Source organism: Citrus sinensis, chromosome 7 (assembly GCF_022201045.2).
Source record: "Citrus sinensis cultivar Valencia sweet orange chromosome 7, DVS_A1.0, whole genome shotgun sequence".
NCBI classification, from domain to species: Eukaryota; Viridiplantae; Streptophyta; class Magnoliopsida; order Sapindales; family Rutaceae; genus Citrus; species Citrus sinensis.
In genome coordinates this window covers 4,982,339-5,009,085 of record NC_068562.1, presented here as the reverse complement: position 1 = coordinate 5,009,085, position 26,747 = coordinate 4,982,339, and the positions used below count along the sequence as shown (strand labels likewise).

Sequence of the window (26,747 nt, the reverse complement as noted above, 5' to 3'; positions counted from 1 at the left end):
GATTTTAAGGCGTTAACATAAGATTCTATTTTTTATTTTTTCAAAATCTTATGATGAACGATCCATTACATTTGTTCATTGCTATCATAAAGAAACATTTTGGAAAATGGTGGCATTTTAAAGCATTCGCTCAATCTTTCAAGTAACCTGAAACACGGTTTGTCAAATCTGAGTTACAAATGCATACTGAAAAAATGTAAAAGGGGCTCCTAGGGATTGAATATTGATGAGTGGAAAAAAAAATATTACACTACGAATAGTCATTATCTCGTGCATATTAAAGGAGTAAATACTCGTTTATTTTTTATACTTTAATTTATGTTCATGTTTAATCCTTATATTTTAAAAAATACCATAAGACATCTTTGTTGTTAAATATTTTGTATTTATAGCCTTGCCTTTTCTTTTATTTTATAATAATCTTGCCTTCTTAAAGATATTAATAAAAAGAAAAAAATATTAATTTATCAAAATAGCCTCAAAAAACATACAAATTTTCACAATTTTTTTGTAATTATTTTACTTTTAGGATTAATTTGGTAAATTATAATTTTGTACAATAACTATTAGTAAAATTGTTGTAAGGATATTAACCATTACTTTAAGCAGGCCGATATTAATTTACTTATAAATAAATTATTAGTAAGATTGTTGCAAAGGTATAAAAAATACTAGTTCTTTCACACTAATATTTATTATTTAATTTGCTAACTGAATTAATATAAAGAATATTATTGCAAAGGTACTATTGTAAAAGCAAAGAAAAAGCTAGATTAAGAATGTAACATATTTAATGATATGGTGTTTTGAGATACTTTTTTAAACATAAGGTTAAATAAACATTAAAGTCAAAATATATGGATTAAACTAACATTTACCGCAAATTATAATATTAGTAATAATCACGGTGTTTTAACTGATCAATGGGAATTGGATTGCTCGTATGGGAACCAATACTTGATTCACTTACAAAATTAATTAGAGGAATAGGAATTAACATATGAGGTAGGGAATCAAGAATGAGATTGTGATTCCTAAGGGGGTTGGGAATTAAAATTTCATTCTTTTGATTACCAAAATTACCCTCACTACATTTTCAATTTTTTCAAAATACCCAATTTATAACAGGAAAAAAAAAGTTCCTTAGATTGAAGATTGTTGTCAAACAACAAACCTATCACCTTTCTTTTGCTATTCGTCACCGATTGGAGATCCTTGGTTGTGCAGCTCGTAGCTGGTTGCGTACTTAGCTGAGATCGTTGTCACGTTGTCGCCGATTAGAAGCAACATGCCACTTCTATCACATTGTCATCATCAAACTAGGTTGTTGCTTTTGTCACCGCTGCAGCATGCTGTTTCTATCTCGCAGCTTATTTTGATCAGCATCTCTAATCGTCGCTTAAGGAATGATTTCCCTAGTTTCTTATCATTTTGTTTAAAAAAAATTAAGATTAATTTCCAATGTTTCCGCTCATTTTGTTTTTAACCAAAAAAAAAAAAAAGAATTATTTTCATTATATTATATAATGATAATGTGTGTTTCAGAATGAGTAGATGAATAATCTTTATTTTTTGGTTAATTGTTATTTAATAATAACTGTGAAGATTTATGAGTTCAACTGGTTTATTTTCATAAATATTTATACTTAGTCTAATATTAATGGTTGGGAAAAAGCAATTAGAGTTAATGCCAATAGTGCATACAACGGTAAAGAAAAGATAAGTGAAGGTGACAATATTGGTGTGAATTTAAGAGATGAGTTGGTTAATGAAGCTTTTATGGGGGGACTTTGTTGATGTTATTATTGTACATTTATGGGAGGCTTTTATTAATAATAATAATATATTTTAATAACTTATATGAGTCTATTCTAACTATAAAATAAAATAAAACACGTCAATAAAAGTATAGTCTATATCCTTATTTTTCATTTTTTATTTCAGTTGCATTCTTAATTAATAAGCACCATCAATCACCTCAATGTCAAACACCCATTTTATGATCGTATAAAAACTAATAAGAGAGATCATATCTTTTAAGATCCCATTTATTTAAAGTCACCGTTCGAAATGGACTTCCAGAGAATTGACTGATTTACCTACTCACCATCGGATTGTAGTATGCATATGTACGAAATTTTCATTATGTGAAGTCCGAATTTTATACAACTTAAAAAGCAAAGCTGCTTTGAAACCTGTAAAAGGAGGCCAGTTTTTGCTTTAATACTTTTGCTTATATCGTAATAGTTCCCAATTCCCTACGATCGGATCGACAAAAGATGAGCAAGCATTAGATTCAGAGTGCGCATGCCCACTGTATTCGTATATTCACATCACGAGAAAGATTGAAAAACAAGCAAAAGAAAAAGAAAAGATGAAATTGTTTGTGAAAATTAGGTAATGAAGCGAAAAGCAAGGGGAAAGAATGAATCAAATGTGAACCTTCAGATGCAAAAGAGATGAGACTTGTCTTTACAATTGCACTGTAACACTGAAGAGGTCGGTGTCCATAACATGGGATTTGTGATTTTGGACTGTTTCCCGTACCCGGTCACATTGAAAGGCACGCAAGAGAAAGAAAAATTTAGAATTGAAAAACAAAACAAAAGAAAACAAGAAGCAAAGGCCAAATTCGTTGACTTGCTACTGTAGGTAAAACCTCCAGTTGCCAGTAAACATGTCAGCTTGGCGTAGCTAGGCTTTCTATTCCATTTGGATAATATTAATATTATTAATATATTCTAGTTATCATATCCCGTTGCAAAAGAGGGGTTTAAAAATTTCAGCAAAAGCCCTTGGGGCACTTTTTCAACATTGCAGAAGGTTTGTGTTTAGAATTGAAAGAGAGAGAGAGAGAGAGAGAGAGAGTAGTATTTGGTTGAAAACAAGAAGAGATCACAGACTCTTAAACAAACAATCGCAATCACATCCAATTCTTTAAAAGGATTGCGTTTCATTTCTTTCATTCGATTCCCTTTTAGAAAGACAAAAGAGAAAGATTCCGAATATATCTGCAGCGGCAATGGTTACTGGATGGAGAAGAGCTTTCTGCACATCAATCCCCAAAGAAAGAGAAGCAACCCCACCAGCAGCAGTCCCAGTGTCAACAACAGATAATAAGCAAAAGCAGCAGCAGCCAAATTGCAGCAGCCAAAGCCCAAGATTGAGCTCAAAATTTGGATTTTTCTCCAATCCTGCATCGCCTCGATTACAAACTCAGCCAGTTGCAAGCCCAAGTCTCCGTTGCAAAACCAGTAGTACTACTGCCACATCAGTGCCCAACAGCCCCAAGCTTCAATGCAAAACAACCTCCACCGCTGCTAATCCTAATCCTAATCCTAAGAAACCAACGAATAATAGCCCAAGATTATCGTCTCTTTTCGCTAATCCTTCATCTCCTAAATCTCCTTCTACCTTCTCCTTTCTCAGAGCCAGCCTCCGTCTCTCCAAAGTAAGAAGCATCTTTTGCGTTATTTCTTTACAGCTATATATAGCTAGTTTTTAATGGGTTTCTTGTTTTCTGTCATTGTTGTTTGCAGAGCCGATGTGGGATTTGTTTACAGAGTGTTAAAACCGGACGAGGCACAGCAATCTTCACAGCTGAATGTTCTCACAGCTTTCACTTCCCCTGCGTAGCTAATCATATTAAAAAGAACCGTCAGCTTTTAACATGCCCTATTTGCAACTATCACTGGAAACAAGTTCCCGTTTTGTCTTTCCAAAATAACACCACCACCACCACCAACACTACCACTACCAAAGATAAAGAAACCGCCAGCGCCAAGTCTTTCAAAGTTTACAACGATGACGAACCATTGGGCTCTCCCATTTCTTTATCCCACTTCAATCCCATCCCTGAATCGGACGAAGAAGAAGAGTTTCAAGGATTCTTCGTCACTCCCTCCGCAAAATCCAATCTTGAGATCAGTTTATTGCCGGAGTCGGCGGTGGTCGCTGCTGGAAGAAGTTACGAGACGTATGGGATAATGATGAAGGTTAGGGCGCCACCCTATGCAGCGGTGCGTGGGATGCGACGCGCCCCGATTGATTTGGTCACGATGGTTGATGTGAGCTTGAGCATGGGCGGGCCGAAGCTTCAGATGATTAAACGAGCCATGAGATTGGTTATTTCGTCGCTGAGCTCTTCTGACCGTTTGTCGATTATTGCCTTTTCTAATGCTTCCAAACGGTTGCTACCATTACGTCGCATGACGACTAACGGACGGAGGTCAGCTCGTAGGATTGTCGACGCTCTTGGGATTACCGGTCAAGGCATGTGTGCGAACGACGCGCTTAAGAAAGCGGCTAAAGTGCTTGATGATCGTCGCGAGACAAACCCCTTTGCAACTATCATCGTTCTATCTGAGGCAAACTCGCCGCCCAATCAAGGCCATTCATCACCGGTCGTGTCCTCCACGCGCTTCTCAGACTCGGATATCCCTGTTCATTCCATTGCTTTCAACGTTAGCGGCGCGTTTACCCACGCTCCAAATGATGAGGCGTTTGTCAAATGCGTTGGAGGTTTATTAGGCGTGGTGGTTCAGGATCTGAAGCTCCAACTCGGGTTGGCGCCCGGCTCGGCTCCTGTTGAGATAGCTGCTGTTTATTCTCTGACGGGCCGGCCCGACGCTCTCGGATCGGGTTCGATCCGACTAGGCAATTTGTATGCCAAGGAAGAGAGAGAATTATTGATCGAATTGAAAGTGCCCGCTTCTTGTAAGGGGGCCCACCATGTGTTGTCCGTACGGTCTTCTTACAAAGACCCATCATCGAAGGAGCTAATCTGTTCTAAAGAACAGGCCATGTTGGCACCTAGGCCTCAAGCCGTTAGATCATCATCTCCCAGCATAGCACGGCTGAGGAACCTCCACGTCAGCACTCGAGCGGTGGCTGAATCCCGGAGATTGTTGAAGCTTAATGATTTATCTGGAGCTTATCATTTATTATCATCGGCTCGAGCTCTGTTGGTACAGAGGAGCTCCAAGTCAGCTGATGAGTTTTTGCGCGGCCTAGATGCTGAGCTAGCCGAGCTACATCGGTGCAGGCAGCAGATTCAAAAAAGACAGAGAGTGAGTGGACAGGCGGAGGAGAAGCCGGAGCCACTTACGCCGACATCAGCCTGGCGAGCCGCCGAGCGGTTGGCTAAAGTGGCTATTATGAGGAAGCATATGAACAGAGTCAGCGACTTGCACGGCTTTGAAAATGCCAGATTTTAATTAAATATTTTTGTAATACTAAAATAGAAGATTTTAATGGAATAAAATATTATTAAAAAGAGAAAACGAAAAGAGAAATCGATGGGAATTGAAGCTGGCCCCAGACCCAGGACCAGGAGTGACAAGAGGTAGCCGACGGCTATGCCCTTTCTGCAGAGGAAAACGAACCCCACATGCGCTTGATCGAGCTTTGAGATTATTTTTCGTCACTATTCCTCATTAGAAAAAGAAAAAAAGAAATATTGAAATCAAGTAAATAAATAAAAAATTAGAAGAAAAAAAAAATTACAATTGTAGGGAATGGGAAGTGGTTCGTACTTTGTCTGTTTCTTCGTGTTTTAGATTGCATTATTGTACTGGTTGTTGGGTCTAATCAATAGAATGCGTTATGTAAAAATTTTGGATTTATTAGTTGCAGTCTTGGATATGACTGAAAGATATTTAAACGAGTTCATTTTTGTATGTTGTTTGTGTATGAAAATGAAAAATTTAGCAACCAAACGGTTGTGGCTCAGTTGGCGGCGCAGGCTGGGTAAGTGGGAAGAGCTCTCGAGTTCGATCCTCACTAAACACACCATTTGGGAGGGGTAAAGAGCCTTAACTGTGACTACACTCTAAATCCGAATTAGTCGGGGCCCAATGCGGTCGCCGGAAATCAGATGGTTTAAACTAAAAAAAAAATGAAAAATTTAGCGGGTTAGGGTCATGCCAAATCTTTTCTCAATTGTTAATACAAAACCCAATTTGTTTTCATCTTTCTGGCATCTAAGAAAATATGGAATAAAGAGAGGGGGTTCTGTCAACTTTTTCCTTGAGTAATATAAATGATGGTCAATTGCTTTCAAAAGTACTTGCATATAATTTTGCTCCTTGGCTGTGTAATCTCTTTATGCGACGCAATTTAGTATATTTGATCGTGTACAATGAATGAAGATTGGGGTGATTGTTTCACTTTTCTGTGCGGCTCTCATGTGCCGCTCACTCGGTATGATTTTCGCCCCCTTTTGTGCAATAACAAGATCGAAGAAATAAGGCAACCGAGTACATGTGCTCATGGAAAAAGCTACACGTTCCACTCATCTTATAATTTCAACACATTGTGTGAGAAGGACCCACTCTCTACCCAAACAAATCATAAAAAAGATTTGCATTTCTTGGTGCATTAACCATTAGTTGCACATATTTAATGTCTTCCTCTCCTAGGTGAGGGACAGCTTCAGATTCAGATGGGTCATAAAATTGAAGTGAAAAGAGGAGGACATTTAGGTGCTTAATTTTGTTTCTAAACTACCTATTAATTATACAGATGACGTAAAATTTGGGAAAAATAAATCCTCGTTCTTTAATTCTTTTATTATTACAATCTTTTTGCTAGGTTAATCTGTTATGCTTGTTAGGGGTACGAGGGATTTTGTATATCTCAGTGCGGGAAAAGAAGGTGCTAAGAAAGATGCATTTTTATTTTTGAGTGAACCATATTTCCGTGATTTTTGGGCATGAGTTGTTGTACCATAGTTTTTACTTGGTTATTAAAATTATGAGAAATTTTAGAATACATCAAGTGTAATACACCTAATTAATGTATGTATGACACGTGTCTTGCATAGTATCTTTTCAAAATAAATGCACACGTATCATAACATAATTTACTTGTTGTATGAATGACATGATATCTCCGATGTATTTTAGAATTTTTCTAAAACTACAATTCTTATGATGTTTTGAATGTTTTATTTATCAGTAAATGTTTCGTTTGTCCCAATAATTTGAACTAATTACCTAATTACTCCTTATATTTTAAAAGACTACCCAAAATAAGTGAACATGAAAGAATAATTAAGTAGTTTTTAATTGAGATATATATAAATCATCGTGGATTTTTTGAGTCATATATAAAATCTATAATTAGTTCAAACTCTAGCTTTATTTAATCAATTTATGTGGTTGACTTCAAAATTCATTGTGCGTTTGACACATAAAAAAAAAGAACATAAAATTTTGAAGCCACTGCAAAAGGTAAAAACAAAGAAGAAGTTGTTTCACTTTTTAGTGCATGTCTAGCTTTTGTTAAGCGCACTAGTAAGAGATGCCCAATAAGTGCCAAAACAAATCAAAGTTGAAGAAAGAACTTAGGTAGTCAAATGCATGTGTCTCTGGGAAAAGAGGTGCATTTCACTTATCACAAGATTTGAGCATATAGTAAGAGAAACTCTCCCACTAAACCGAAAGTTTGAGCAAAGAAATGTGGGCACAAACCATTAATAAAAAGGGAATAAGATGCATGCACATACATGGCACGTTTGGTAGAAATTTTTGGATAACTTAGAAGAGGTGGTTCGGATCGTGGGCTGCCATTATTATGTCACACTTCCAATTTACAGTCTGAAAAAAGACGTGCTCCGAATTATAAACATCAGGATATATACATATATAGAAGAAAAGCATCAGTACAACTGGCATATATGAATGAATATGATAGTATGAGCACAGCACAAAACAAAACCTTATCTTTGGAATTGGCCTATCATCAATGTTAACAACTGCACAGCAAATTTGTCAACACCATAATAAAATTCTAGAATTGACGTGCCATTTTTTGCTGGCTAAGGCTTTGTATGCCTTTTGCTCTCTTTTAGTTGTAAGAGCGAACTTTGATATTGATATTATCTAATTTTGCATTCATTAATGTGATATAATGAATGAACATGCTTATTACAGTAAGCAATTTGCTGAATCATTATGTGCAAAATCATGATTCTACTAATTAGCATTAACAATTACTTAGGAAACATGGGTAAAACTAGGAAACAAGATCCAATGCAAAAACAGTAGGAAATTAATAATTCAACAACAGTCACTATTATTCTTTTTTTTTTCACCTAAAAAGAAGTTGCTTAGCTAAATTAAACATGGTTAAAACCATGGACCACGTAATTATGAAATAGCTTTATTTCCAAAAAAATGGAGCTGAACAATAAAACACGTTGTCGAATTATATGTCCCAAAAGCACTGAATGATCACATGGGCATGGTTAAAAGTGAAAATTAAGGACCACATTATCAACAAATGAACTTTCATTTCTTTCTTTCAATTTGTTGATACTTCTCCTTTATCCATCCATGTATAAATTTTTACGTTGGCATGACTTTAGTTACACGTTTGATAAACATAAAAGAAAGGTGAAATAAAATAAAAAAATGGGGGGTAAAGGCTTTTTGAAGCCTAAAAAGGGGAGACATTAATCTTAAGCATAAAAAAGGTTCTTCAGATGTTCTTTTCATGTAAATGCAGCAAGGAGACGCTTTTTCCATTTGCCACTCTTTTCTTCACTTTTGGCTTTGGGTACGTTACTGATGATTTTTCCTGAAATTGCGCACACTTTTTTAAATTTCTTTTTCTTTTTCTTTTTTTGCGGTATCCGTGAGTGCATACCTATTGTTTGCTCTTTCCGAATTAATTATGTTGTTATTTGGGTGTGTATATATTACCGCAGCTTGAAACGAGGGAGTCTTGAACTACTGCCCGTAGGATTTAGAAAATATTTTGGAGTTGCTTTGTTTGGCATTTCATTGGTATTTAACTGCTAACATCGGAGTTAAAAAGGAAAGAAATTATTTAAATTCAGTAACAACTTGATACAAAGTGGCGCCCCACGTCATGTCCATCACTACTCTCTCAAGCAACCCCAGATTTCGTTTCATTATTGGTATTTTCTAATGAGAACAATCAACCCCAGTTCGGACTTTCTATGTATTGCTAAAATGGAATTACAAAAATTAGTACGTACATCTATGATGATTTTAAACGCTGACTCTGAAATTCAGTTATGGATTAGGTTTCAAGTTTGTAAAGAAGATGAAATCAATGGTATTTTGTAAGGCAGACAGTGACTAGGAACTATCAAATTAATAAAGAGCTCCGCCGGTAGATTTTTAATTTCTTATTAAAAGAAGAAAGGCATATTGTAATTCAATCTTTTTGATGTTCAAGTTTTTTTTTTTAAATTACGATTAAAACTAATGTTACATCAAGTTACAATTGGAACTAGTTTACATTAATCTTGTGAAGCAGCCCAAATAATCTTAAGTAATGTTTGAGGGACTCCACTTATATTTTAAAATGGATGCATATTCCACTCATATTTCATAAGAGACATCTACTCCATATCGTATACATTTTGTAAGGGTTACATCAAATTACAATTGGGACTAGTTTACATTCACATTTTGCAAGAAACACTATACTTGCATTTCATAAAGGACACTTAGAGGTTGTTTGTTAAATGTTTGAAGTCTAAAATTTTATTAATTTCATACCTTTTTTTAAATATGTTTGTTTGTTTTTTGGAACTTATGTCTGATTTTCAGACATTTACATCTGAATAGAAAAAGTAAATTTTTGTGACTTTTATCTGAATGGAAAAATGTCTAAATGACAAATAAATATTATATTCCAAAAATATCTCTATAAAATAACTTATTTCCTAAATTATAAAATCTAATCTTTTTATTTCAATTTATAAGGACATAAATGTCAAATAACAAAGTTTAAAATGTTTTTTATTATAAAAACAAATAAGATGTCACTTATATTCATATATTTAAAAAAGTTCAGACCTATTTAGATTTCGGACAAAAAAACAAACGCTACCTTACTCTACTCACATTTCGCTCATATTTCATAAAATTCAAGTTTTTAAAAAAGATTAAATAAATGGTTTTTTGTAAGGCAAACACTAATTAGGAACTATCAAATCAATAAAGAGTTATGCCTGTAAATTTTCAATTTCTTGTTAAAAGAAGAAAGATAGATTGTAATTCAACCTTTTTGATGCTCAAGCTTTTTTTTATTATTATGGAGATATCATGACCAATGGCAGCTCGACCTATAGGTAACTTAGGCGGTTGTCTAGGGCCTCGCTTTATATGAAGGCCCCACGAGATGATTATTTTGTATATAAAAGGGGAAAGTGGGTTTAAAAGTCATTATTATTCATTTAATTTATGATTATTTTGTAATTATTTTTCCTAAATAAACTATCAAGTTCCTATAAAGTTTATTTAATGTAGTACTTAGTAGTTTTAATTTCTACAAAACCGATGAATTAATAATTTCAATTCTACAAATTCTCTATTTCATTTTTAGAATTAATGTATTATATTTTAAAAGTTTTATATTCATTTTAAACCTCTATAAAAGCCCCACATTTTATTACTTATCCATTCAATTTTTCCTCCAACAATCAGCACATGATATTTTCTTGGTGTTTGAGAGAATGAAAGAGAGAGAGGGAAAAAAATCCTACTTTCTCTACTTTCCACTCAAGAAGAAAAAGAAAAAATCTAATAGTTTTCTCTATTCTCTACGACTATTGGTCATTATTCAAATCCTCAAACAATTAATATAAACATAATTTATGATTTCATCTCAAATTTCAGATTTTATCTTTTGATTATTGCTTAATTAGTTGTGTTATTTATTTGTTCTTATTTCTTTTTAATATATTCTTTTATTCATCTACTTTTTTTTGTGTACTTGTTTTATCTATTTTGAAATAAATCTATATCGAAAAAATTTAGAGAATAGAAGAATAGAAAAATTAGTTTAATTTATAAAATTAGTAGTAAAAAAGATATAATGAGTTAAAAAAATAAGTGGAAATATTATAATTGAATTAAAATTTAATGGATTAGCAACAGTATAATAGAATTTTATTTAATAATTTTAAATTTTAGAGTGTTTAAAGAATTGATTTTCAATAAATAATATATAACTTATATATTCTTAAATTTTAAGAAAAATTAATTAAAATCATTTGTCTAAGGTCTCAAATATGGTTGAGCTGACCATGATCATGACAACTAGAACTCTACTCACATTTCATAGGGGACATGACATCTACTCCGCTTCATTCACATTTCGTAAAGGAGAAGACTTAATTGATGTTGAGAAAGATGGACGTAATTCAACATTTTTGATGCTCAATCTTTTTTCTTTTTTTATTACAGAGATATTACGACAACTAGACTACTAACATTTCATAAAAGAACGCATACTCTAATTTGTTCACATTTCGCAAGGGAGAAGACTTAATTAATTTTACATCAGATTGCAACTGTTACATCACATTTCGCAAACGAGAAAATTTGCTTGACTCAATTATATCATAATTGATGAAACAAATTAAACCCCCATAATTACTTTTATAGGAGTTCGATCACTTGCTCTCATACATTATGAAAATAGGTGTTCTCTCATTAAAGATGGCCAACGGGTCATGCCGTCCTAGCACGGCCCATCAAACCAAGGCCCACTAGGGTCCATGGGTCGGCATGACACAGCCCACCAAGTGAACATACCGTGTCATGTCGTGCCCAAATTTTGTTTAGGCATGTCACAACCAACATCACGAGCCCACATGTGCCGTGCCCAAAAAAAGCCCGTTAACCTTCTTTTTTTTCATATGCTTAGCGTGTTTTTTCAAGGCCACGTGCCTGACATACTTTATTTAAGTCCACGTGTCTGTCATATTTTTTCAAGTCCATTAGCCCATTCACTTATTAATATAATAATAATAAGAAGAAGAAGAAGAATGAACAACAACAACAATAATTTTTATTATAGAATAATTAATATTCATTATCAGTTTATAACTATTTCACAATTATATATTTAATTTCACAATAACAAATTATAATACAATAATATATAAATTTAATTCCATAGATCATAGTAATGATTAATAAAAATTAAAATTACAATCTTCAAATAATGATTACAACAAGTCACAACTTACAACTACAAAATGCGTGTTACGACTAATCACAACTACAAAAGTACAAAATATTAATTGTTAAGCATGAAATAGCGTTTATTAATATTTCATAAATGAAATATTAATGTCGTAAAATTTTAGATTTATTAGTTATAAAATCATGATATTTATAATTTTATTTATTAAAATCAAGATATTATTTATTCATTTAATAAATTATAAACATAAAACAATTAGATTTTTTTTTTAAATTAAGACTTAAATTACATTTTTAAAGCATATGCTAAAAAAATATATTAAAAATTTAATTTTAAGATATTTACAAAATCATAACATTTTATATTTATTTTTCATTAAAATTTTTTACTTTGATAATACTTTAGCCACGTGTTATTGATGGTCCACGGGTCGTGTGCTAACCCACCAATGAAGCGTACATATTACACGTCTTTTTGTGTGTTGTACTTTGGCCTATTTTTAATTATGTCGTGCTTTTAAGGCTTACGTGCCTAAAATTCTAAGCCCGAGCCAATCCACGTGTGTGTCATGCTGTACTGCGTGCCTTACTGAAATATGCTCGTGTCGTGCCGTGCTGTAAGAACACGTGTCGTGCCAGTAGCATGCCACGTGCCACCCGTCCCGTTGGCCATCTCTATCTCCCACTAAACTAAAGACCTATTACTTTTCTAATGCTCAAGTTAGTGTTAGATTTAGAAGATGCTAAAGACCTTGCTGATTCCCCGTGTTAGGCTAGAGCTAGGGTATTTATCAGCCAGAGAAGATTTGCGACGGAGCAAATCGATGCATATTCTAAGAGTAAGACAGGTCACAGGTGTATCTCATCATAGCTCCTAAGTCACAGATAACTGAAATGACGTCCATACCCATCGCCACCAACTCAATGCCCAGAACCAGAAGAACATCATGATTACATACGGCATGATACCAGCAACCTGGCGACTCCATAACAGTAACCATGAAAATCCTACATTCCTACACCTGCATACCTACGGTGAAGTATGAATAATCAGTGTCTACACCTTTCCATCATACAATCACACATCAGTGTATTTAAAACCCATGATGAATGCAATGCGGAAAGAATTTCTATTTACAACAAATGTATCATTTAACAGTTATACAACAGACCAGCTTTTTGCAGCCACCAGCATCATACGCTACCCCTGGCTACATAAGACAACACAATACAAAATAACACAACATCAGATTCTTCTAAACCTAAAAAAGTTTGTTCAGACAAGAAAGGCAAGTGTTAAATACAACCCATTGTACATATCAAGGCATGGCATGCATCAGAAATACAGCTGCCGACACTGTGCTGCATCAATATCAGATGGACAGTATGGGCACTTGAATGTCCTTGAGTGGTTCTTTGACATTTTGTTAATTGACTGCCGGCAGAGCACATGGCCGCAGGACATGATCATTGGAGGGTTATCGTCAGACGTTTGCTCTTTTGACACAGGACACACAAATATTGAATGGAACTGAAACTCCTTATCCAATTCCACCGGCACAGGCAACTGCTTCATTGATTGCCACTCCTGCTTCTTCCCTGCCATCACAGTCATAAACTTCAAGAGTGGCGGCAAAGCTTGAACACCTGCTGCTATCGTCACACTCAATGGACTTTCATAGGACTGTCCAACAAGATTGCAGAATTGCCGAGTTAGCTCCTCTGCTACTGTAACCCAATTGGTTTGAGATACTAATTGAGGGTATGGGCAGCTTTCAAGTTTTCTAGCCCAGATGAGACAAGCCATGAGCTTCTGAATCTCGTTAACATGGTTTGAAGCAAAAGGAGCAAGATTGGCTCTGGCATACTTGAGAGCTTCCTCTCTGCTTCCCTTCCGTAGTATTTCAACAAACTGTAAGCTATGAAGTTTCAGCTGAAGGTCAGATCCGTTTTGTGTGAGCTTGTCAGAGTTGGCAGCAGCCCATTTCAGTGCAGGCTCTAGGTTCCCACTCTTCATAGCTTCAAGTATTTGATACATGTCCTCGAAAATAGACAAAATAGCAGCAGAACATTCTGATTCCTTAGTCTCACTTATGAAGCAGTCACCGACTTCAAAAAGGCCCTGCCTGTAGAAATGGCTAGCAATTATTTGGTTAACTGTGTGTGTGTCAAATTCAATGTTTCTGTAAGCCTTGGATATATCTGGATTAAAAGATTTCTCCAGAATTTTTGTGTACTTGCTCAGCGCTATATTCAGTTCCTTCTGTGTGCCTTCCAGTTGACCGAGGGGTGCAATATCTTGCAACCTTCTCTTGAGTTCGGTGAGGACATATTTGTCATCAAGATGGGAGGCTGACTTCACTGTTTCCAGTGCCTTTTCAATTTCTTGGACAATTAGGTCGATCACTTCCTGGGTTTTAGAACAAGATAGCTTTTGCTTCTTCGCAACACGATCAAATGCATCCTTAATGTCATTCAGCTCCATTTTGAATTAAGCCGTATCCGTAGTTATTAGAAGGAATCAACCTAAAAAGGAAAGGAAGAATAGCCCTCCTTAGTTTGAGTATCTAACTGCAAACAATTTCAATCACTAGGCAACATGTTAAGCATAAGCAGGCTTAAGTCCAGATCAACAGCTATTCCAAAATTCAGTTACAGCAGCAGTAGCAAAGATTTCAACAAAGTGGAGAAAAGTCGTGCATTCAGTCTTACTATAAACATTAGAAGATGATGTAAATCTTCTATATTTGGAAAAAATAAATAAATAAAAAACAACAGAAGCAGCCAAATGATCTTTTATTATTAATTGAACAGACAAATTATGCAATATGAGTCCTGATTTTGTGCACCCCACAATATGGATCGCTTGCTTATTAACATTTATGAAATCAGTGGTAAATGTACATCCTCTGTGCTCATAAATCTTTGCTTTGAATAAAACAAATCAGGATCACTACTCAGCTATGAATAAAACAAACAATAGACTTAATTATAAACTCCAATAATTAAGTCAATACATACGATCAGACAGGCACTGAAGCCAGTCATCAATCAGGAATTGCGAAAGCCTAAGAACTACAATAAAAAGTGAGCACCCATATCTTTTCCTCTTTATCTCCTTCCCAACTTGTAGACTCTCATTTGCTTAGCTATTCACTGAATTATATTAATCCACCATGCAAAACTGTTTCTCTTGGTAAACCAAAGTTCACATTTCCATTTTCTATTATTAGTCAAGACAGCTCTATCTCATAACCTTGAAGCATTAAAGAAATACAACCAAGTGTATATCCACCAACTACTGGTGTCACTTAAAAGACACAGAGAAAAACCAAGGAAACTTGTTATTATTTTTTTTTTTTTGAAAAGGGAAACTTGTTATGAAAACAGTTACATCCAAATAACCCAATCAGAAAGAGCCACTAATAATGGTCAAAAAGAAAAGTAAAAACAAATTAACATAATACATAATACATAAAATATGTATACATAATGATGTGATACATCATTATGTATACATATTTTATGTATTATGTATTATTGTGATACATCATTGCTAACTGTAATGGCCAAACAACATAATACATAAAATATTTACTAAATCAATCTAGAGAATTGATACAGGAGAATATAGATTTTTCATAAGCAATGAGAAGTCTCTATGCAAAATATGATAAGATTGTCCCATGCTGTAGCAGATGATAAGTGTCCCATTTCATTCCAAAAATGCAGATTCCAATACTTTCATGACAACTTGGGACACACATGAATCGGTAAAGATACCATGACTCAAAAAACACGGATGCATGGGGTCAGGCCTCCTCAAGGACCACAGCCTAAAAGATACTAATTAAAAAAAAAAAAAATTGCATCATCCAGATAGAATGAGATCAACAATTTGAAACCAAAAAGAGCATTCTGCTTAGCAAATCATTTTTCTTAGGGTTATATCAGATAAGTGGCCAGGATTTATTTTCACAGGGCTTGTACTTGTAAGCAAATCATTCAAAACAATTTGAAACAGTGATGTAATTATGTTCTACTTAGTAAAAACTGGGTGATTATCATAAATTATAGCATCATAAACCTAAAAAGTCTTCTGAGCAATACAAGTAAAAAAGGGGAAGATCCTAATTGAGCCAAGCCAATTTTTATATCACAGCATTGTCAAATAAAGTCCATTATACATTTCATGTAATTTTTGTTTTTGCGTAAAATGATTTATTAAACTAACTGCTGAACCTACAAACATGTGTTCTTTCCTCTCCAGTTCCTTTCATTTCCATTTTCAAGTTATGCAATTTCCAAAATAATTAAGCAACTGTACTAAAATACTGATTACTATCAACTAAAATTTTTCTGAAAAGTTACCTAATAAAAGACGTAGAACTCAAAGCCTCAACCTATCAATAATAAGAATGTGCCAATTGGAAAAACTTTTATGGAGTTAAATTATATAATCCTAAAAGGCAATTTAATTAATGAATTTAGAGGACAGTTAGATGTTACAAATGCTTCGATTTATATTAACCTAAAAGTTCATAAGTCATAGCCAAAATTGATTCTAAACTCAATTTAGAAAATCACTTTTCTCTTGAAGAACGAAGATTGCACGGTAATATGTTTGCTTTCGCAAGAAAATAACTAGAAAGCACATGGTCGAGAGGAATTAGCGAAGAATGAACTCGGATACAAACTTTCCAGTTCTAGCCTCGTCATTCTCCTCTTATCATCACAAATAAACGAAGGAAAAAAATGTAATTGAACAAAAAAACCCTCTATGAAAACAATGAGGTGGTTTGCAGTAATAGAAAGTTCAATACACATATCAACAAGATAAATGGTAAAGACTGTTAATCAAATAATCATCCAATGAACTTAATATGTAAAGTTAAAACTCCTATCAAGAAGTATATACGTACTCTCTAACTCCAATGTTAAAAATATAATGAAAAATGTTTCTCATCAACTCTACAAATGTACCAACGTAGAATACTTAGGCACGGAAATACAGATGTTATTAAGGAAAGAAGTACAGAGTATAATAACAAAAATTATTAGACAACACTGCCAAATACAATGTTTCAATCATTAAATGTACTGGAAGAAGAAATGTAATTACCGATCTTAACAATACATATTTGTAGTAAGTTTCAAACTTCACCAGTAAATCAACATAAGTCAGCGTGCCAACAAATAAGATAAATAATTACAGCTCAATCAGGCATTAATAACCACTAACAGAATGACATTACTGAACATAATCTAAATAAAATAAAAATAAGGCGTCTCGTAACTATTCATAGATCAATCGCACGTGAAAAGATAAGATATTTACTCAATAACGATGCATCTACCCCTAACTAAAAAGCGTAACTAAATAGGAATGCTTGATAGTCAAACGGAAAATTAAGAAGAATCAGAAATGACGATGCATTGATACAAGACTGAAATCGTAAATTTTGTCTAATTAATGAAAGGAAAGTTGGGATTTGATCTAGGGTTACAGAACCTAAAGAGAAGGGAAACGAATATGGATGTACACATACATGCAAATTTAGAGATTAGAGAAGCCTTGGTAGAGCCAGAGGAATAGTGGAAATGTAAAACGCCTCTTGGTCTCGGTTGAGGAAGAAGCAAGCAAAGCGAGAGGGACAGAGGGATTTCGTGTATTTTTTTTTTTGGGCAAATACGGCCTTTTTGGCAAATATGCCCTTTTTATTACGAATTAATCCATTTCTTTTTGGAGGGAGTATTCGCTACGGAACGTTAGTAGAATAAGTCTAGAAGGATCACCAATCCTGGCCGTCCACTAAGTCGGTTGAAATTGTGTGAAATGATAGATATCAATCAGGTTGACGAATCACAATTTTGGGACATCATTTGCGCATCAATCATTGAATGAACAGTTACTTCTTGTTTCAGACTTCCAGTGACGAAATAAAAATTACAGAGACAAATTCGGTCTGATCCTATTTGCTTACAGACACTTGTGTCCTTATAATCAAATTCACAGGAAATACTAAACTCCCCAACAGACGGCAAGGATCGAACTCTTTTTATCTTGAGAGTTAGACAAAAATCATCAATCAAGGGGTGATTTGCTTAAACTTACCAGAAACAATAAATCTTACACAATACAAGAAAATGTTTTATTGTTTTCTATAATATATACAATAATGTATCTATGAAAATTATTAATCACTACGAGCATTTTTCCATGAAACACTTCATTTTCACCAGGTTTAACTTTTATTATTACTCACCACCCACCCCCCACCACCCACTACGTGAATCCTTAATTACACCATATATTTATGTAACCGAATCGTCAACAACCTGGGGCCCATCAGATTCCATTGGCCGTCTTCTAATGCACGAAAACGGAAGTAACACAAGTAACACATTTAACACATCATCATCATCTTGAGCATTTTCAGTTCAACTAAGAAAATCATGAACTAGGACTACCTCCTAGTTAAACCCTGAGAAATAATACACACAAAGTTTGGGATCAAAAATTTTAGTCTTTTGCTATCTGTGTTCAAAGAATACAAGTACGTGAGTTTGCCACATACGATGGCCCCTGAGCATCAATAAAAAATCATTATCAACCGACTTCATCAGCCCCATTCAGCTTGAGCTGATTCACAACTATATAAAACTTGGCGTCAAGATAATGTATACGGTGGTTTTGTTCAATTTGGACAATAGACACTACCCTCGACAAACTCATCTGCTTCCATTGACCAAGAATCGGTTCTCATTCACAAACTGGTAGTACTTCTCCTCCTCATAGAGTTTCCTGGAAATCAATTTTAGAGCATAAGCTCATGATATACCATTGACAAAAAGACTTAAGTGAAGGCAACACATCCAGCTACACACAACTTCTCAGTTGCAGGAATCTTTTGTTGCAAGTGAAGCTTCTCACACTGCTGCAACTATTACAAGTTCACATTTTAAGGCTTATTTTAAAAGAGAGAAGATCTAGAATATGCTACACAATGTACAAAATTAAAATCAGTGACAACCAACATGCCCGGTGGGCGAAGGTAATAACTCAATTTTTTCATTTTTCTCAAGTTGAGAACACTCAAAACTTACGCTATATCTGCCAAGGTTTCTGACTTGATGATAGCCTTCCCCTCTGGGAGTTCAAGGGAAGAATAATGCATTATCATTTCCTTCAACGTATGCTTTGTGCTTTTAACATCATTTTCCCATAAGATGCTCTGTAATTAAAAGTGGAAAACATGTAAGCACACAGAACTCCAATTCCAGTATATGATGCGAAATCTTCTCTATATCACAAACGATTGCTAAGAAAAATTACAAAATTGTGTTTTTTTTTTTTTCCTAAGCAGGGGATTTCCAAGGATTTTTATACCCAGAAATCCTTGGACCAATCTATGTTCACCAAGTTGAAAGCTGGGGGGCTATTGCAATTCTACAATCATTTTTCCAAGCAGATGGCCTGGGATAGGGTTTAAATCTTAGTTGAATCACAGGGTGGCCTTAACCAACCAGTAAGCCCTTGGTTGTAATATTGCCATATTAGATTTCAACAAAGAATTCGCATTTGTTTCAAAATGAAAAAGAGGACACGCAAGTTAACTGAATTGCAGGTCATGCGAGAAAATAACCTTTCGAACATACTCTCTTTTCACATCTTCCCAGTGTAGTTTTCCCTGGGAGGAGAATATCGAAGCATTCCAGAGAGCTCCTCTAGCAGCCATCACCGATGAGGCACCTTTGAATAAAAAAATCACTCAGAGTGTATAAATAAGAATGAAATGCAACATAGAAGTATGTAAAGTGTTAAATTTTGTCTTGGATGTGGCCCAATTCTGCTGACTAATAGGAATCTTCCATTAAGAGACATTATCCTCAAGGAGAATTCATAATTGAAGTATACATACAGTTTTTAGAATTTCCACTCTAATAACTAATATTAAACAGTTTAGCAATGCATATGAAAACAAAGAAGAAAAGAGCACATCATTAGAAGAGTAGTAATTATGGCTACCTGTTGCAGTTTTAATGCGTTGAAAATCATCATATTCAAAGACATCACCATTTGCAATTACTGGAATAGACAATGCTGCTACAATATCAGCAATCTCACCCCACTTAGCTGGATCCCTTGGCCTATCGACTACTTTTCTGCAATTTATTAGAGGAATACGCACAAGCGACAAAACACAGTTAACAGGATAGCCTACATTAAAATTTTCCAAAATATGACATAGATGATACTAGATTTTCAACTGCAAACATTAAGAATGCCTCTGATTTTGAAGTTTTTTCGTGGATGTGTATGGTGATACTGGATTATGAGAAAACATAATATTATGTTTTCCATTTCTATATTACCAATGCCAGATTTTTTATTTATTTAATTTCCTTTCACTTATGGAGAACGGTGCAATTTCCAAGGCAATGCTTATGGACTTTCATGATCGTGACATGAGATAAATCTTTCACCACAAATCATTCAGAAATTTAAGTATGTCACTACCCAAATCTTTCCTGGACAGATGTAAACGACAATCGCTGAGGTGACTAGTGAGTTATGCAAAGCTAACATCCTTAGCAAAACAGATGTATTACTTAGAGATGACCTTCCATGGACAGCGAGAGCAGAAACACCTGTTTTCTCGATTTGCCTAGCTAGTTCTACAGTATCCTGAGACGATTTTAAAAGTCGAATCTTGCATGTCACTGGCACATCCAAGTTCCTCTTTAGCATTGTCAAAATCTGGAATGAAGAAGTAAAATGCCCAAGGGTTAATCAAGCACTTTCAAGATGAAATGAAGAGATATCCCCAAGGATATGCGAAGCATACATCATGAATGAGCTCCGGCTTAGACAACAGTGCAGCACCCATGCCTCCACTCACAGAAAACGATTTGGGGCAGCCCATATTAATATCTATTGCAGCAACATCTTTACACCTAGAACAAGAAATTCCCCATAAATAATAAGTAATCAAATCAGAGCGATGAGAACTCTTAACCAGCATAATTGCATCTAAAAAACACAGGTGATATAAGAAAGTTCAGTGATAACAGTAGTTGTCTTTGTTGATACAACCAAGTTTGTAATAAATATAAAAGCGAAAGAGAAAGCAAAAACTAAGTTAACGTACACCATCTTGGCAGCAGTTAAAGCCCTCACAGCATCAGAAGTTCCCATTTGAAACACTACGTGGTTTCTTTCTTGATGACAAGTTCTAAATACAACACTATCTGTTCCCTTCTCCACAAAATCTGTAGACCCAATGTATTCTGGACAAGAACGAAGATATGAGATTCCAAAAGTTAAAATACAAACAGCAAGGGACAGGACTCTTTCCCTCTAAAACTTCAAACAACAATTGAATTCAATAGCTATTAATTATCCACATATCAGAAAAATAATATTCTGGTAAATCCATAAAACATCTGTACAAGAAATGTTTCCGCTTTGTAAACTTTATCAAATTTATTGCAATTTGTAATTCTCAAGCCACATAAATGCAATGCCAAACTTAAAAGACTAGTTAATTTGTAATTTGAAATATGTAAATAAGCATCAACTATAGCTTAACGGAAATGGCACCGTTAACTCTGCGTTCACACTTGAGCAGTTTGTGATCAATAATCTCCTCCCCGTACGTGATATCTGCGCCATATTGAGCAGCTAACAACCTAAAAGGCAGCGTGCCCTAAAATAGGCATGAACAAATTAATAACTAAAGGAATAACGAAAGTATAATAATAAATAAACACTAAAATTTGATCGCGGGGAGAAAATTAGGACAGAGGTCTGGTCTTGACTCACAACGCGAACCATGGGAGCGAGAACGAGCTTGTTCTGGTAGTCCATGTTTTCCGCCTTCAGTTCACAGCTAAGGTCGGTCAATCAACGTTTTAAATTTATTTAAGGGAAAATATAATTTCCCCTAATTTTGTTCTGACTCATCAAGTTAGCACCATAATTTGGTAAAAACTATATTTTATTATCAAATATTTATGTTATTAGTAATAAACCACTATTTCGTTGAAAATAAGTTAATATATAACAAAATATAAGTTAAAAGTAGATTTTTCCCGTGGACCATAAAAGGGGATTTTATCCTTTGAAAAGAAAGAATTACAAAAGATAAATTTATCATTTGTCCAATTAAAGTTTTTTGATATATCAATTTAGTATTGAGATTTCTTAAAAATTATAATTTACCACTTAATATTTCAATTGTTATCATTTTACCACTAAAACGTTAAAAATAACTAAATATTTAACTTAGAGTGTGAACGATAATTTTGTCATTCGAAAAGAAAGAAGTTACAAAAGAGAAATTATTCTAGAAAAGTAGCCATTATGTTAGAAAAATGGTTTTTTTTTATCATATAAACATATTGTTGTGCATTCAAATATCAAATGCTAAGTAATACAAACCAAACATTTCAATTATGATAACATCATTCAACACCAGCAACCCTAAGTCATTTCGAACACTATAATGGTAACCAATACTCTAAATTTAACGCTTAATCATTCAACAATTATGTTAGCATTTTGGCTTTAACATGAAATTTCTTAAATGCCCTTATAATAACGGCAAATGTTTTACTGTGTTAATGTTTCAGTGTTAAAGTAATAATAACTTAAACATTATGTAATAAAATTTAGTTTTTAAAAAACTTTAGCACTGAATTGATATGTTAAAAAACTTCTAGTGAATAAGTAATAATATCTCTTTCACAATTGAACGGTGCGTTTTGAGTTTAATATAAAATTTCTTAAATGTATTTATGACATTAGCAAGTTTTTAACTGTGTTAACAGAATAATGGTGAAGTGCTAACATCATAAATATTTAGTGGTAAAATATAATTTTCACTAAACCATGATACTAATTTGATGTGTCAGATAAATTTAGGTGGAAAAAAATGATAATATCCTTTATTTAAAGAGCAATGATATTTAATTCTATCTCATTAAATCTCTTTTTCTGGTTTTAATTTAAAATAATTAATAAAATAATTTAAAATTTTAAAATTTTAAAATTTTAAAATTTTATCGTTTCTTTTCTCTCTCCTCTCTCATTCTCATTTCTCCCCTAATTTCTTTCATTCTTTACGTTACCAAACACCCATCACAACAATAAAATCTCTCTATAAAAAAAAATAAAAAATCTCAAGCTAAAAAATAAAAGATGGTTTCAATTTCTTTTTTTTTTTACAATTTTTACTAATTTCATTTATTTATTTAATGAATTATTACTTTTAAAACATACATGGACATGAATAATTTTAACAAAGGAAACAACTTTGGTATTTAGGTGAAATTTTTGAGGAGAGCTTACGGACATAACTGTATAAGAAGACGAGACTTAAATACTTAATATGAGCTATCGAACTAAAAACAATGAATTAAGTGTATTTTAAAAAATATGTAAAGATAATTGAGAAGTGTGGCATGTTGAGATAATTTGAACGTTCAAGTATCATTTCTCTTATTCAAACGGCCAAGATATTAAAATGAGTAATAATATTTAACCATCCAATTTATCTCATTATCCCTCGCTTTTTAGTTTATCTGATTTATTTCTAAAAATACTCTTTTAAAAAATTAATATTATTTTTTTATTTGTTTTCTTCTTCCTCATCTGCGCACACACACTGTCTCATTTCGATTCTTTCTGTCAAATCTCGAAAATGAACATTCCATCCCTTTTAGATCGAAACCACATATTCTGGATTGTTTTAATCTCTGAATCACAAATGGGTGACAGGTGTTCTTTTGATGGCTCTAAATTTGGTGGTTCCGTCCACTATTCATCTTTAGGCAGCACTGCTTATGAAAAGTTACAAATTGGGCACCAATATTCATCTCATCAGCTGTCATAAGTCATCAGTTCCCTATATGTGCAAATCTTGAGTTTGTAGCAAAGAAGTAATGTTTATCCTTAGATTTCAAACAAGGACGTACGCCATGATATTGATCCTCACGGAGAGATGATCCTTCTTGATTTATCATTGGTGGAATGTGTCGGTAAGGATTAAGAAATAAAGAGTAATGTTAGGTGTAAAGAAGCACGAGAAAAAGACAAGAGAATTTTATTCTCTCTCTCCCTATCCTTTTCTTTTTTATTTCTCTTGTCTTTTTTCTCGTGCTTCTTTTCACCAAGTATTTTCCAAAAATAAATCAAAATCTAGTCAGCTAAAAATAATTTTAAGCCAGATAAATAAAGTTGCAGTAGTCACAATTGCTCTCAGTGAACAAGGAGATGATGAATGCTTCAAATTTGGAGGGCAGCATTGTAGAATGCAAGGAAATACATGGTGGACCATTGGAACAACAGGGCAATACAAAATCAACACCCTCTCATGAGCAGGTAAAGGAGACAGGGTAAACATTTATGAATTTGGCAAGTAAAACACTTGAGAGAGCAATATAAATCGATTGAGAAAAGAAATTAACATTTTTTTTACCAATTTTTTAGTAATGATAATTATGAAAATATTTATTATTAATTGAAAAGTGGGGGTAGGAATTAGGAAAGGTAAAATGAGGGCTTCAATAAAGTTTGGATTAACAAACTATAAACTATAAAGCTACCTCAATTCGAGGCCCAATGAAATAAACAGATGTCACCAGTACATGTTAATTGGGCTTGATTTTTTTTGAATTTGGGCTTGGTGTTTAATGCCAAAATTAAAGATACACATTGACGCCACATGCAAAATTAGAGTTAAACCTCATGATTTAAAACTCCTATGGAACCCCACTTGTTTATTTAGAGCACTTACTTTTGTTAAAATTACGAAAAAAGACAAACATTCTAATAGAATTGATTAGATTCTAAACCTTTTTTTATAATAAAATTAGGTAATTTATTACTTCATTGTCACAAAATTATTTTGAGTTTATTAAACAAATTAATTATCACATAAATTAGGATTTAAACATGGGAGGGTTTCTAATTTGCAGGTGAAAAATATTTTAATTTATTTATATTCGTAAGTATGCATTATGTGATTTTCTCTAATAGAGTTTTATAAAATTTTACGGAGGTGTGAAAATCATTACTTAAAAGACGAGAATGTTGAATACAAGCCTTCCATGAGAGATATTTGGTCCGCTTGTAACAAGTTGTTTTTGACATCAAATTTCAATTCATTTTTTCCAATTTACTTGAATTAAATTTAAATAATTAGCCTATACGGAAGAGTCATTAGCCAAACTGATGAATTTGAAATTTTCAGCATATGATCGAAAGACTACTAGTCAAAATTATGGAAGAATATCGAACATGATCGATTAGGATTTTAAAAAATTGATCTAAAAGGACTATATTGTAATGTAAACTATCCCTCAAATTACATTATCATATGTGTAAAAAAGGTGGGGACGTTTCCAACCTATTAATTTTTATAAATCAACACCAATTTCAGAAAAATAATTGTAATAAGTTTACACTATTTTTTAATTAAATAAATTAACAAACGTTTTGACAATTAACCAACTAAGTCTTTCTTATGAGGGAAAAGTCATCTACGTACTTAAAGGTTCATTTAAATAGTCACATAAACCATCTTAATTTCATAAATGCTCACACAGATTCATTTTCTATGATTATTACTCTTTGATTATAACAAAAAAAAATAACTTTAAATAAAAATTTATAATAAATACGGAATATAATTTAAAATAATCTAAAATATAAAAATGATAAATTTTGTAAATTATTTTGAATAATTAAAAAAGTAAGTTAATATTATTAATCTGTAAAATATGTTTTAACATTAATAAAATCAATTTCGTAGATTAATAATACTAAAACAATTGTATTTGACATTAAAAATATTATAAGAAAGGAGAAAAAATCACCTATGTCCCCAAAGTTTACTTGAATTTTCATTTAAATCCCTTTAGTTTTAGAAATCGTCATATAGGCCTTTTTCTTACTATTATACTATTTGATTATTGTAAAACATTTTATAATAAATACAAATCTAGAATCCCCCTCTATCAAAGTGATCAAGAAGGAAGGCAAGCTAGCTCATTAGTTTTTGTAATAAATAACATAACATATAAATACAAATAAAATATTAAAATAAATATAATTGATGTGTCATGCAAATTATTTTTAATATTAAGCTATATTAATATAGCTTTAAGATAAGTTTTATATGACTATTTTATCTTAATAATATAAAATAATTGAATTATCCTATAAAACATGTGCTCTTGTATCTAATAGTTAGATGTTTAATTTTATTTGATTAAATCTCCAAGCTCTATTTTATTTGTATTTTTTTAAAAAAATGTGGACTTGCTGTAATTAATTTTTTGAAAAGGATGGATTTATAAATAATTGTGCAGTGAAAATATCATCACCCATAAAAAAATAAATAAATAAAAGGACCATTGGTGACAAAATCGAGGGTGCCAAGTTCCTTTCATTCATTTGACAAAGTGTCTATGGAAAGAAAATTTGAAGTTCAATAAATTATGTAAGAAATGTTTGAATGCCTGATTGAAATGTCGCCATAACCATAGAAGGTTTAAAATAAATGCGCTCTTTGGAATTCTAGTGGACAAGACAAAAGCTCCAACTTGTACATTCAAGCCCAAAAGAGTCACTGGCTATTCCTGATGGTCAACCCAACCCGCTAATTTCAACTCAAGGGCTGGCAAGATATTTTATAAGAGATATTATCATTTCACTATTAAAATTATTCTAAGAAATCATATCAGTGTTATGGTTTACTGAAAAATATATTT

At 33.2% G+C, this 26,747-nt stretch overlaps 3 protein-coding genes across 4 annotated transcripts; 1 reads left to right on the top strand and 2 right to left on the bottom strand.

Moving 5' to 3' along the window:
• Window positions 1-2,759: 2,759 nt before the first annotated feature.
• On the top strand, window positions 2,760-5,613 carry LOC102627787 (E3 ubiquitin-protein ligase WAVH1-like). Its single transcript, XM_006466307.4, has 2 exons — window positions 2,760-3,451; window positions 3,540-5,613. Exons 1-2 carry the CDS (start codon window positions 3,023-3,025, stop codon window positions 5,214-5,216), a joined length of 2,106 nt encoding a protein of 701 aa, XP_006466370.2. The 5' UTR covers window positions 2,760-3,022; the 3' UTR covers window positions 5,217-5,613.
• Window positions 5,614-13,076: 7,463 nt separating this feature from the next.
• Window positions 13,077-17,677, bottom strand: LOC102628081 (protein RMD5 homolog). The gene is made up of 2 exons (XM_006466308.4): window positions 17,519-17,677; window positions 13,077-14,495 (listed from the first exon to the last, which is right to left on the bottom strand). Exon 2 carries the CDS (start codon window positions 14,452-14,454, stop codon window positions 13,306-13,308), a length of 1,149 nt encoding a protein of 382 aa, XP_006466371.2. The 5' UTR covers window positions 14,455-14,495; window positions 17,519-17,677; the 3' UTR covers window positions 13,077-13,305.
• A 799-nt stretch (window positions 17,678-18,476) lies between these two features.
• On the bottom strand, window positions 18,477-21,937 carry LOC102628574 (uncharacterized). 2 transcript variants are annotated; one of them, XR_369398.4, is made up of 9 exons: window positions 21,796-21,937; window positions 21,574-21,679; window positions 21,122-21,260; window positions 20,819-20,927; window positions 20,594-20,730; window positions 19,999-20,135; window positions 19,629-19,722; window positions 19,077-19,204; window positions 18,477-18,774 (listed from the first exon to the last, which is right to left on the bottom strand). XR_369398.4 is itself a non-coding variant. In XM_006466310.4 (9 exons), the coding sequence occupies exons 1-9, from the start codon at window positions 21,838-21,840 to the stop codon at window positions 18,702-18,704; spliced, it is 981 nt and encodes a 326-aa protein (XP_006466373.2). In that variant the 5' UTR covers window positions 21,841-21,937; the 3' UTR covers window positions 18,477-18,701. The 2 variants fall into 2 exon arrangements, 1 of the variants encoding a protein (XP_006466373.2); XM_006466310.4 differs by having other exon boundaries at window positions 19,616-19,722.
• Between the last annotated feature and the right edge of the window lie 4,810 nt (window positions 21,938-26,747).

What these genes read in the sequence shown, in the direction of transcription:
- LOC102627787 (XM_006466307.4), top strand. Translation starts at nt 3,023, where the DNA reads ATGGTTACTGGATGGAGAAGAGCTTTCTGCACATCAATCCCCAAAGAA. An exon ending in CCAGCCTCCGTCTCTCCAAA is followed by an intron (nt 3,452 to 3,539) that starts GTAAGAAGCATC and finishes TGTTGTTTGCAG; the next exon opens with AGCCGATGTGGGATTTGTTT.
- LOC102628081 (XM_006466308.4), bottom strand. Translation starts at nt 14,454, where the DNA reads ATGGAGCTGAATGACATTAAGGATGCATTTGATCGTGTTGCGAAGAAG.
- LOC102628574 (XM_006466310.4), bottom strand. Translation starts at nt 21,840, where the DNA reads ATGGACTACCAGAACAAGCTCGTTCTCGCTCCCATGGTTCGCGTT. An exon ending in GTGTGAACGCAGAGTTAACG is followed by an intron (nt 21,261 to 21,573) that starts GTGCCATTTCCG and finishes GTTCTTGTCCAG; the next exon opens with AATACATTGGGTCTACAGAT. An exon ending in AAAGAGAGTATGTTCGAAAG is followed by an intron (nt 19,205 to 19,615) that starts GTTATTTTCTCG and finishes TTTTAATTACAG; the next exon opens with AGCATCTTATGGGAAAATGA.